We start from the raw sequence: 12,233 nt of genomic DNA, 5'->3' as shown, positions 1-12,233 counted from the left end.
AAGGAGGAGAGAGCTAAAGAGTTCTGAGTGTCAAGTAGAGCAACTGGGCACACTAGCTTAGAGCTCAGCCTTGACCTCATAGAGTCTAAGTCCACACCCAGGGCATCCAGATACCAGGTCAGTCCTTACAGCAAATGTGACCCTTATTTAATGTTGATAATGACATATAAGAATGGTGGAGAAAGGAATGTGGCTGAGTACAGACAGGAGAGTTAAGACAAACAAGAGACTTTGGTTTCCAGTAAATTGATTCATTACATTCACGTGTCACATTGAGAAATTACTTGGTTTAGAAAATGTGCTCATTTATTAAGTGCATTTATGTCGTAAAACACAAAGAGATTCAGTAGTCTGCAGGACACTGAGAGGCAAAGTATTGGTCCAAGGAGACCCAAAAGCCACTTCCATCTACAGTTATAACAAACAGGACAGGTGAAATATAGGGAAATCTACTGGGTTCAAAGCTCACTCTACTGCTTTCCTGATCTACAAGTCTGAATCCAGGATTCCCTGATTCTTTTTCCATGACCTAACTCATTCCGTTTTCAGAGGATGAATTTGGAGATTTGGAAAGCAAACCATAGCATCTCCCTCTGATGTAGATTCTTGATATCAAACTAGTGCTAGTTAGGTTTCATTTTCATCATCATCTTTATAGTGTTGCATTATACCTCCTTCATGTATTCTCTGTCAGATAACAAGGCTTTCTGTAACAGGGCTTTGCCCATATTCATCATTCCTCCAAAGTGAACTCACTGATGCTGAATAAGGTGGGAATTCCATCTACCGGTTTTCATGCACTGAACATATCTGTGAGGTTTGTCCACCATGTGGATTTTCAGACTGAAGGCCTTCCCACACTCACTACACTCATAGGGTTTCTCCCCAGTGTGGATTGTCTGATGCTCAACAAGAGTTGAACTCCAACCAAAGGCTTTACCACATTTCTTTCATTCATGGTTTCTCTGTTGTATGAATTCTCAGATGATCAGTAAGGTATGAACTATACTTGACTGTTTTCTTACATTCTTTACTTCATAGGGTTTTATTCCACCATGAGTTTTCTTATGCTGAATAAGGTGAGAGTTCCAACTAAGGGTCTTCCCACATTGAATACATTCATAGGGTCTCTCTCCAGTGTGAATTCTATGATGTTTAATAAGGAGTGATGTTCTACTAAAAGATTTCCCACACTCATTACAATTATAAGGAGTTTCTCCTGTATGGACTCTCTGATGTTCAATGAGGTGTGAGTTATGACTATAAGTTTTCCCACAATCATTACATTCATACGGTCTCTCTTTGGTGTGAACTCGTTGATGTTCTATCAGATTAGAGCTCTGGCTAAAGGCTTTCCCACATTCATTACATTCATAGGGCTTCTCCCTTGTGTGGATTCTCTGATGTTGAGTAAGACTTGAGCTTCGACCAAAAGCTTTTCCACATTCATTACACATATAAGGCATCTCTCCTGTATGAATTATCTGATACTGAATAAGGTGTGAGCTTCGCCGGAAGGTTTTCCCACACTCACTGCATTCATAGGGTTTCTCTTCAGTATGTATTCTCTGATGATGAATCAGGTTTGAACTATGGTCAAAGGCTTTTCCACATTCATGACACTTATGAGGTTTCTCTTGCTTATGAATTCTTTCATGCTGAATAAGGTATGAGTTACGCCTAAATAATTTTCCACATATATTACACATTTGAGATTTCTCTTCAATAACAATTTGTGGCTGTTGGATAAAGTTTGAGATATTACTAAAGTTTTTTTCATAGTCGTAGGGTTCTTCTCTATTAAAGGATTCCCTCATGTTTGTTTTGTTCACATTGTTCACATTCATCTCCTTTATGTAGTTGTATCCTTACTTCAAGAGCTTTCTGCTTTATAATCCATTAATCTTCAGTCCAGGTCTCACCATCTGACAAAAAATATTAAAAAAGGTAAATGTAACAGTAAAAACTCCAGGTGGAAAAAAGATGATCAAAGTATTCTAGAAATATTTGACTCAAAAAGTATGAAAAACGGTCTTACAACATTGGGAAAAAATGGAAACAAGTCAAGCAGATTTGGAGAAAGTGATAGATAGGCTAAAATTAGGATTTATATATTAAGTAACTAACCTAAACAGATATACTAGGATTAGCAGGAGAGCAGAAAGAGGAGAGCCTCACTCTTGAGGTTCTGTCCATATGGTATACTCTGGTCTGTGGACTGTCTCTGTCGTAATAGGAAAGACTCCCTTGACATAATCAAGACACCCACCTCACTACTACTGCTGAGAGTATCTCTCCTTATACACAGATGCTCATACACTCACTCGTGAACACAGACGCACTCATACCTTACATGCACATTTTGGAAATAGTGCAAATTGGGAAGGAATAGGAGAAAAAGTTGTTTAAAACATGAAGCCTGAGGTAGAGAGAAATATTTCCATATCTATTCAAACTCAGAGAGAACATACACAAAGCACTCTGGCTGCATCCAAGGGAGGCATGATAGAAAAACATCTCCTGTTTATTTTAATACATTTCTCCTCTAAATTTTACTTATTAAATATGGTTTACTGAAGCTAGAGAAATTGTTTTACAGTGATATTAGAGAATGAGTCAGAATTGACTCAACAGCAACAGGTTTGGTGTTTTTGGTTTAGGCCTTCTACTTAGAAGGGAGTGCTCAGGAACATCTGATGCAGCATTGACATCAGCAGTGAAAGCCAAAAACGTACACAACCCCAATTTTATAAGATAACGGTCACTGCCTTTAAGGAATTTAATAATGATCTGTGATAGCTTATCAGATAATCATATTTATGCGTGTTCTCCACTGACAGGTATGCCCTCATCTTCTGTACATTCAGTTTGGATACTGGTTTTTACATCCTCTTGCACATGTGTTTACCTTATGTCAGATAGAGACCTCAAGTTCCTGGAGAGCAGAGACTGAAATGTCTGATAAAGGCATCAGATCTAAATATTAGTCAGGCAAGTCAGTTTTTTTTTTAGCAAGATACTATAATAAACTATGGCTACAAATACAGATCACTAGCTGATGCCTAGAACAGCACAGTCCAATAGAACTTTCTGCAGTGAAGGGAATGTTCTACATCTGCGCTGTCCAGTATGGTAGCCAATAGCCCCATGTGGCTATTGAGCACTTGAAATGTGGCTTGTGACTAAGGAACTGAATTCAGTTGTATTTCAATTTAATTTAAATAGCAAGTGGCTACTCTACTGGACAGCACAGCTCTGTTGTTGTTGGTGTTAGGTGCTGTTGAGTCGGTTCTGACTCATAGCGACCCTATGTACAGCAAAACAAAACACTGCCAGGTCCTGTGCCATCTTCACAATCGTTGCTATGTTTGAGCCCACTGTTGCAGCCACTGTGTCAGTCCATCTCATCAAGGGTCTTTCTCTTTTTCACTGACCCTCTACCAAGTATGTCCTTCGCTAGGGATAACATGTCCAAAGTACATGACATGTAGTGGACATGTCCTGATAACATGTGCAAAGTACATGAGATGAAGTCTCGCCATCCTTGCTTCTAAGGAGCACCTCTAGAGCTTTCTAAATCTGCCAAATTTGTCCTTTAGGGCTTGGGGCACCCAAACTTAGAAGTCCTTAAAAACTTCGTGCATTAAATAAGATGAAACACTAGACAGAGCAGATAACAAATATAGTCTCTTATCAACTCATCAACATGTGAAAAAAACCTATAATGTGGGCATGCTTCTACTTGGATTCGGAATACTTCACAAAGCAGTAGACTATCCTTCTGTACTTGGCTTAGGCACATCTTAAAATGAGGGATTTCTTCTCTGTCTACCATTTTCTGGTCCCTACCTGTCTTTCCAGCTTCGTTTCAATCTTCTCCCCTACACAAAGCTTCTTCTACTGTCTGCTGAGCCACTCTATTCATTATCTCCCACAACATGTTAAGGCTTAGACATTCCAGTCAATGTGCCTTTTACTTGGGCCACTGCCAGAGATTTAACAGCTTGCCCAACATATTGACTATAAATCCTACTGCTCTCAAGCCCTGTTCAAGTATCACCTTCTCCATGAAGCTAAAGATGATCCTTCTCATAACCCTTAGACTGCTTCTCATCTCTGTGAATCATATAATACTTCATTTATTCATGTCCATTCAGTACAGTTTATTGAGCACCAACAACATGCCAGGTACAGTTCCAGACTCTAAGTTATATTGATGAACAAAACATAGATCCTGCTCTCTAAGATCTTTCATTTTAGTGGGGGAAAATGGACAATAAACTACATGAATTACATACTACAGAGAAAAAAAGCACAGCATGAGAATTAGAGTGCTGGGGGAGGGAGTGAGGAGATTGGTTGCAACTTTAAATACCATAGTGCGGTGCAATGGATCACTTTTGTATAGCCTTTTTCATCATGGTCTTGTAACTCTCACTGAAGTGATTAGGTGGGACTGTACAAATAAGGTAATTGTGTCCCACCAAGGGGATTGGGCAGTTTTTGCCATCCCTCTGGGCTTGAAATGAGCCATCCCAGAGGCAGGAAAAAGAAGATCTCACCACCACTAAGGAAGGAGAGACCAGCAGGAGAGACTGGCAGGAGATGGTGTGGTGGGCTTCCCTGCCCATGGAGCGAGAAAGCTGAGTGCCTTTGGGCAGGAGTCTTGCTGGCAGAGTAGGGTGCCTCCAGGCACTCATTGTCAGAGCTAAAAGAGCTTTATAACACTTACCTGAGCAGGGCAGAGGCCAAGGGCCAGGGAGAGAGGCCTGCCTGTGAGCAGGACTGGGAAGAGGCTGTCCTGATGGAAGAACTGTATTCTTGAGTGTTCCTGAACCTGAACTGTAACCTGTTACTTCCATAATAAACCCCATAATCGTGAGGATTGTCTGTGAGTTCTGTGTGGCCACTGTAATGAATTATCAAGCCCAGCAAAGAAGTAGAGAGTGCCATGGGAGGGATGGGGTTGGTGTCAGAATTGGTAAAGATGGTGAAGAGGGGAAGCACGTCTGACGTCTGCCTAATAGGTATCAGCCTAGGACTGTTGATCTTGATTCTCATTCCTCCTTGTGAACTTAGAGGAGGTCAGACACTGCCCCCATGCCATTGTTACAGTTGGTGTCACAAGTGGGATTCTTTGCAATGGCTCCAGACTCAGGGAAGCATGGAATTTTCTAAGAGAAAGAATGAAGGGGCTTGGGAAATAAAACTTTTGATTCTTAGATATTTACTGTGTTTGTTGAGGGGAGAAAAGCTTTGGCAAAAGCCAGGCCAGATAAGCAGGATAATTGATAGGGGGCCAAGGTTTGCCAGTTCCACCTAGCCAGAAGCCCAAGGCCATATACATATGAATGAGAAAATAGTCAAGGGGTAGAGAAGAAAAGATGAAACTGGAATGTTTTAGAAAGGGTTATGTGTTTAAGATAATGTGTTTAATTGAATGTACTATGGATGTTGAATGTTTCTCCTAACAGTGTTGTAAACCGGACCTAAATGTATAATAGAAATAAATACTGGATATTATAGATTACAGAGACTGTGTAACTCCATCTTCAGCCAATACCTGATTGGATATGCTAACAGGGGAACTAGGATTTGCCCAAGGGAAACACAGGCTTTTTAAATGCAGTAGCCCTGTGTATAGAGTGGGGGCTTAGGTTGAAAACCTGAACCCCACCCAGATTTTACATTTGAAAAGACATGCAGAACCACCTAGAACCGGTGAGAGAATAGGAAATACCCATTTGAAAGAAGGACCTGCAGGAAAAAAAGTGACTGTTTTGCTTTTTGAATTTCGAGCAAGTGGTTTGCTGTTGGATGCATTGAGGCAAGGAAAGTCAGTGCCCATCAGATGGAAACCCTTTACAGGACTAGAAGTTAAAGGGAGCCAGTGAGTAGACAGCTTGGTATGCTCACTTGTGGTGACCATCTGGGTCCACTGAATGGAAGTGGGGGAAGTGCAGCAATGAAGAGACATACTGAGTTTGGACATGTTCCATTAGTATCCATTGACCTAGCCCACAGGGGCTACGGACGACAGAGAAAGGGCTGGTTGTTCAGAAGTAAAGGGAGTTGTGTGGACTCCTGAAGTTTATGGGTGGAACCCATTGACTTAGCCCAAGAGGGCTAGGGAAGAGAGAGTGTGAAAGAGCTGTCTAAAGTGCTGAGAGGTGTGTGTGAACTCTCAAACCTAAGGCTGCTACCCACTGTAAGCTAGCTTAGATGGCTAAAGTTGAGCTGACCAGAACCCAACCAAATGAAGAGAAAGATGACTGACACTGTGAGCTAGTATAGACTGCTGCAATTTGATGGCTTGCTCTGGACTGGACTTTGCTTATGGATGCAGATGCTCAGAGTTCCAACTGGAACAGAAGATTCTTCAAGACCAAGGAACATGCTTTGATAGGGATGGGCAATTTAAACATTAGCTATATAAAATGGGGGGAAATAAAGGCATAAAGTGGCTGGCTTACACACTTTTGTAAATGTGCTTATGTTAAATGAGGGGGACAAGGGAGAATCCCTACTGAATAGATTCCTCTTTTCTTGACAGGTCTGTGGAAGAGAGGGTGGGAGAGGACACTGATAAGATTATATGATTCATTTGTGAGTGTTGTTAACAGGGTTAGTTGTGATTGTAAAAACTGCAGTTGTAAAAGCTGTAAGTGTGAAAGAGTAGACCAAGGGAGAGGCACAGCTGGACGAGAGTACAGTGGACAAACCTGAAGTCCCTTAAAGGTTTTGCTGTGCTGATACCTCTTAAGGCTCAGAGCAAGGGAATAACCTTCTCTCAGTTAAATTTTATCAGACACTGAAAAAGGGTGAAGCTAAGATGACTTTTGGAGAACCTGACCAGATCAGATGGACACCTGCAGCCGATCTGAATTGCTGGTACCTGAGTAACCTCATCCTTAGTACTCTTTGCTCTACTGCAAGACTAATTGTTAATGACTGTTGTAGACTGGTAAATGGTTGGGAGGAGGAAGTTATCCTCCAAGTATGAAAGAACCATGGCTAGAAAAGCTAGGGGGTGGCCTGTGGTGCGATGGACCACTTTTGTGTGGCCTTTCTCACCATGGTCTTGGGTGGGATTGTGCAAATAGGGTAATTGTGTCCCATCAAGGGGATTGGTCAGTTTTTGCCATCTTGCTGGGCTTAAAATGAGCCATCCCAGAGGCAGGAAAATGAGGATCCTACTACCACCAAGGAAGGAGAGACTGGCAAAAGATCATGCGGTGGGCTTCCCAGCCCACGGAGTGAGAAAGCTGAGTGCCTTTGGGCAAGAGGTTTGCTGGCAGAGTAGGGTACCTCCAGACACTCTTTGACAGAGCTAAAAGAGCTTTGGAACACTTGCCTGAGCAGGACAGAGGCCAAGGGCCAGGGAGAGAGGCCTGCCTGATGGAAGGCAGGAGGGCTGGGAAGAGGCCGTCCTGATGGAAGAACTGTATCCTGAGTGTTCCTGAACCTGAACTGTAATCTGTTAATTCCCTAATAAACCCCATAATCTTGAGTATTGTCTGTGAGTTCTGTGTGGCCATTGTAATGAATTATAGAACCCAGAAGAGAAGTAGAGAGTGCCATGGGAAGGATGGTTGGTGTCAGAATTGGTAAGGATGACGGAGGGGAGGCATGTCTGATCTCTGCCTCATAGGTATTAGCCTTGGGCTGTTGATCTTGATTTTCCTTCCCCCTGTGAACTTAGAGGAGGTCAGATACCACCTCCAAGCCATTTTTACACATAGAGAATGACTCACTAAAAAAATGATATTTAAGCAAAACTTGAAAGAAATAAAGGTACCGATATCTTGGGAAAGAGCATTACACATAGAGCAAATAGCAAGTGAAAAGGCCCTGGTGTTCAGTGAATAGCAAGGAGGCAAGTTTAACTGGAGCAGAATGAGCTGGGGGGAGAGTAATAAGAAATGAGGTCAGAGACATAAGAAGGGGATCAGATAACACAGGACCCTGTAGGCTACTATAAGAGATTGGCTTTTACTAAGTGAGATGGAAAGCCACTAGAGGGTTTTGACCAGAGGACTGACATCATCTGATGTCTTACTAGGATCACTCTGGCCACTATGTTGGGTTGAGACTGTTGGGAGGCAAGAGTAGAGGCAGGAAAACTAGTTAGGAGGCTATTACAATAATCCAGGTGAGAGATGATGGTGACTTGGACCAAAATAGTGGCAGAAGAGATGATAAGAAGTATTTAGATTTTGAAAAAAATGTTGATGGTCAAGTCAAGGATTACTGACTGATGGATATGGATGAGAGCAACAAAAGTTTCTGTGTTGAGTAACTGGAAGGATAGCATTACCATCTTCTGAGAAGGAGAATATTTGTAAATCAGCTATAGCATCTCCAGTAACCTAAAAAGACACTTCCATTTGGCTCTCCTACCAGTCTCTTGAGATTGCCAGGTCCAAACCTACTCCTCCTTCTGGTGTATGAGTATTCATTGTAATATTCTTGCAACTTTCTTATAGCCTTAACATTTTTCAAAATAAAAAGTGTGAAGGGGTATGGGGGTGTATTAATCAATGACTCCCTTCTCTGTCCCCACATCCATTCAGAAATCAAGTACTATTACTTCTACCTACAACATACTTCTTGATTTTTTTCCTACCTTTTTGTTATCTCTCTTAATGTCCTACCTCAGATCCTAATCACTTCTCATCTAAGGCTTTCCTAATTGGCCTACAAGTCCCACATGTTTTGCCACACACACACACACACACACACACACACCCCGCCCCATGCCACACAAGGCAACACTGTTAGATTGTTCTCATCTGCTATCCTCCTGTTTAAGAAAAGTTAACATACCTCAATATCTGACAAACAAATTCTAACCTTTTTGGCCTGGCATTCATTTTCCATCATCTTACTCCACTTGTGTTCAGTGCTCAGGTGCTTGATTAAGGTTGGGGGTGGTATACTGGGTTGAATAGTGTCCCCCTAAAAATTCATGTCTGCTCAAAACCTCAGAATGTGATTATTTGTAAATAGGGTCTTTACAGATGTAACAAGTTAAGATCACAGTGGATTAGAGTGGGCCCTAAATTCAATGATTAGTGCCTTTTAAGAGAAAGGAGAGGCAGATTCAGACACAGAGATACACAGGGAAGAAGGCCCTGTGATGATAGAGGGAGAGATTGGAATGATGCATCTATAAGCCAAGGAATGTTAAGGATGGCTAGGAACCACCAGAAACTAGAAAGAGGCAAGGAAGAACTTTTCCCTAGAGGCTTCAGAGGGGGCATGGTCCTGCCAACACCTTGGTTTCAGACATCTAGTCTCTAGAACTATGAGAGAATAAATTTCTATTGTTTTAAGCCACCCAGTTTGTGGTACTTTGTTACAGTGGCCCTAGGAAACTAATATACTTCCTGTTTGATGTCGCCAGTCAACAAACATTTATGTAACACCTGTGGAGCCCTGGTGGTGCAGTGATTAAGAGCACGACTGCTAACGAAAAGGATGGCAGTTCAAATCCACCAGCTGCTCCTTGGAAACCCTACAGGGCAGTTCTACTCTCTCCTATAGGGTCACTATGAGTCGGAATCGACTCAACAACAGTGGGTTTGTTTTTTGTTTGTTTGTTTGTTTTTATATCTGATAAGGAAAAATAGCAGTGGGTAAAATACCCTGAAAAAGCAAGAGGCAGACCAGGAGAAAATAGTACTTCAAGAACCAAGGAATAAGAGTTGTGAGGAGGAGTGATCCCATTGACAAAAAATACAAAGAGGTCAAAAAAATAAGGGCTGGAAATCTGTGTCCAGTGGATTAGGTAGTTAAGCCACTGGCAACTTGAATAAAACCAGTTCTGATGGAACAGAAACAGTGTCCTGGGTTGAGAAGTGTGGCAACTGAGAAGATAACAGCAACTAGTGAAGATTATTTTTTAAGAGATAGGATAGTGAAGGGAACAAAGGAGATCGTACCCAACTTCCCCTACTGCTCTATTAGCCACCAAGTCCTGCATGTTTTTTCTGTAAATGTCTCTTGCATCTGTTTGTTCTCTTCCTCGCAGTCACAACAGTCTGCTTCAGAAGTTATATGCAGGAGGCACCCCTGCCCTGGGTCTCTTAAGTATAGGATCTTGGAATGTGCGGGGTTTGCAATTAAAAAATGGGCAAAGGATATAAACAGGCACTTTGCCAAAGAAGATATTCAGGCGGCTAACAGACACATGAAGAAATGCTCACGATCATTAGCCATTAGAGAAATGAAGATCAAAACTAAAATTAGAGATCACCTCACCCCAACAAGGCTAGCATTAATCCAAAAAACAAAAATAATAAATGCTGGAGAGGTTGTGGAGAGACGGGAACACTTATACACCATTGGTGGGAATATAAAATGGTACAACCACTTTGGAAATTGATTTGGCGCTTCCTTAAAAAGCTAGAAATAGAAGTACCATACAATCCAGCTATCCCACTCCTTGGAATATATCCTAGAGAAATAAGAGCCGTCACACGAATAGATATATGCACACCCATGTTCACTGTAGCACTGTTCACAATAGCAAAAAGATGGAAACAACCTAGGTGCCCATCAATGGATGAACGGATTAACAAATTATGGTATATCCACACAATGGAATACTATTCAACGATAAAGAACAATGATGAAGCTGTGAAACATAACATGGAGGAAGCTGGAGGTCATTACGCTGAGTGAAGTTAGTCAATCACAGAAGGACAAATATTGTATAAGAACACTATTATAAGAACTCAAGAAAAGGTTTAAACACAGAAGAAAACATTCTTTGATGGTTATGAGGGTGGGGAGGGAGTGGGAGGGTTATTTACTAACTAGACAGTAGATAAGAATTATCTTAGGTGAAGGGAAGGACAGCACACACTACAGGAGTAGTCAGCACAACTGGACTAAACCAAAGCTAAGAAGTTTCCTGAATACAATCAAACACTTTGAGGGACAGAGTAGCAGGGGTAGGGGTCTGGGGACCATACTTTCAGGGGACATCTAGGTCAATTGGCATAACAAATCTTATTAAGAAAATGTTCTGCATCCTACTTTGGTGAGTGGCATCTGGGGTCTTAAAAGCTTATAAGCAGCCATCTAAGATGCATCAATTGGCCCGAACCACCTGGAGTAAAGGAGAATGAAGAACACCAAAGACACAAGGAAAGTAGTAGCCCAAGAGACAGAAAGGGCCATATAAACCAGAGACTTCATTAGCCTGAGACCAGAATAACTAGATGGTGCCCAGCTACCACCAATGACCGCCCTGACAGGGAACAAAACAGAGAGTCCCTGATGGAGCAGGAGAAAGTGGGGTGCAGAACTCAAATTCTAGTAAGAAGACCAGATTTAATGGTCTGACTGAGAGTGGAGGTACCCCGGAAAGCATGGCCCCTGGATTCTTTATCAGCCCAGAACTAAAACAATTTCCAAGGCCAACTCTTCAGACAGGGATTGGCCTGGACTGTGGGACATAAAGTGATACTTGGGAGGAGTGTGCCTCTTAGCTCAAGTAGATACAAGAGACTAAATGGGCAGCTTCTGTCCAGAGGTGAGATGGGAAGGCAGAGAGAGTTAGGAGCTGGTTGAATGGACATGGGGAATCAGGGGTGGAAAGGATGAGTGTGCTGTCACAGTATGGGGAGAGCAATTAGAGTCACATAACAATGTATGTATAAATTTTTATATGGGAAAAATTAAAAAAAAATGTGCGGGGTTTGGATGGGCAGAAAGCAAAGGGGACAGCAATGTGTGTGAGAAAAGGGACACAAAGGTACAATGGTGAGTACTGCAAAGTGTCTTCAGCACACATTGTGCACACTTACCGGTCTTGTTGGGTCTGTCTCTGGAACACTGAGACTGCATAGTTGGGTTGAGGCCACATCGCAGAGGACCCTGAATACCAGGTTATGGTGTATGGACTGAATCCAGCAGAGACTATGAACTAACATAAATAAACAAGTATTTTAGGAAAGCTAATAAGGGCACTTGGCCTCTTAGGAAGACTAGCTGCAGGAAGCCTATGATAAGGGCCTATCAGCTCTTACCTAAATCCTGATTCCTTCCTTACTCTAAACTCTTTCAAGGCCAAACTCATAACCTTCGCAGGCTCCCTGGGCCAATACCCAGTTCACAATGGTCTCATTTTCTGAACTTCAACATTGTTTACTGTTCCACAGCCTCTTATAGATAACTATTGCAACTCTAAGCTTGTGGGTGGGCAGGTGTTAGGTTTTCTTTCA

At 42.0% G+C, this 12,233-nt stretch overlaps 1 protein-coding gene across 5 annotated transcripts in view; it reads right to left on the bottom strand.

The window, feature by feature from the left end:
* Positions 1-267: 267 nt before the first annotated feature.
* Positions 268-12,233, bottom strand: part of LOC101359494 (zinc finger protein 3-like) — a 26,382-nt gene continuing 14,416 nt past the window's right edge. For 4 of the 5 annotated variants that reach the window (XM_023741075.1, XM_023741071.1, XM_023741073.1 and 1 more), the window contains 2 exons: positions 11,817-11,935; positions 268-1,925 (listed from right to left, as the gene is read on the bottom strand). In XM_023741075.1, coding sequence (XP_023596843.1) covers positions 981-1,847 — 867 coding nt within the window. In that variant the 5' untranslated portion in view covers positions 1,848-1,925; positions 11,817-11,935 and the 3' untranslated portion in view covers positions 268-980. The remainder of the gene's footprint in view (positions 1,926-11,816; positions 11,936-12,233) is intronic. The other variant, XM_023741074.1, reaches the window with a different exon arrangement.

Source organism: Trichechus manatus, unplaced genomic scaffold (genome assembly GCF_000243295.1).
Source record: "Trichechus manatus latirostris isolate Lorelei unplaced genomic scaffold, TriManLat1.0 scaffold00170, whole genome shotgun sequence".
NCBI lineage: Eukaryota > Metazoa > Chordata > Mammalia > Sirenia > Trichechidae > Trichechus > Trichechus manatus.
This window is presented reverse-complemented; position numbering and strand designations above follow the sequence as displayed.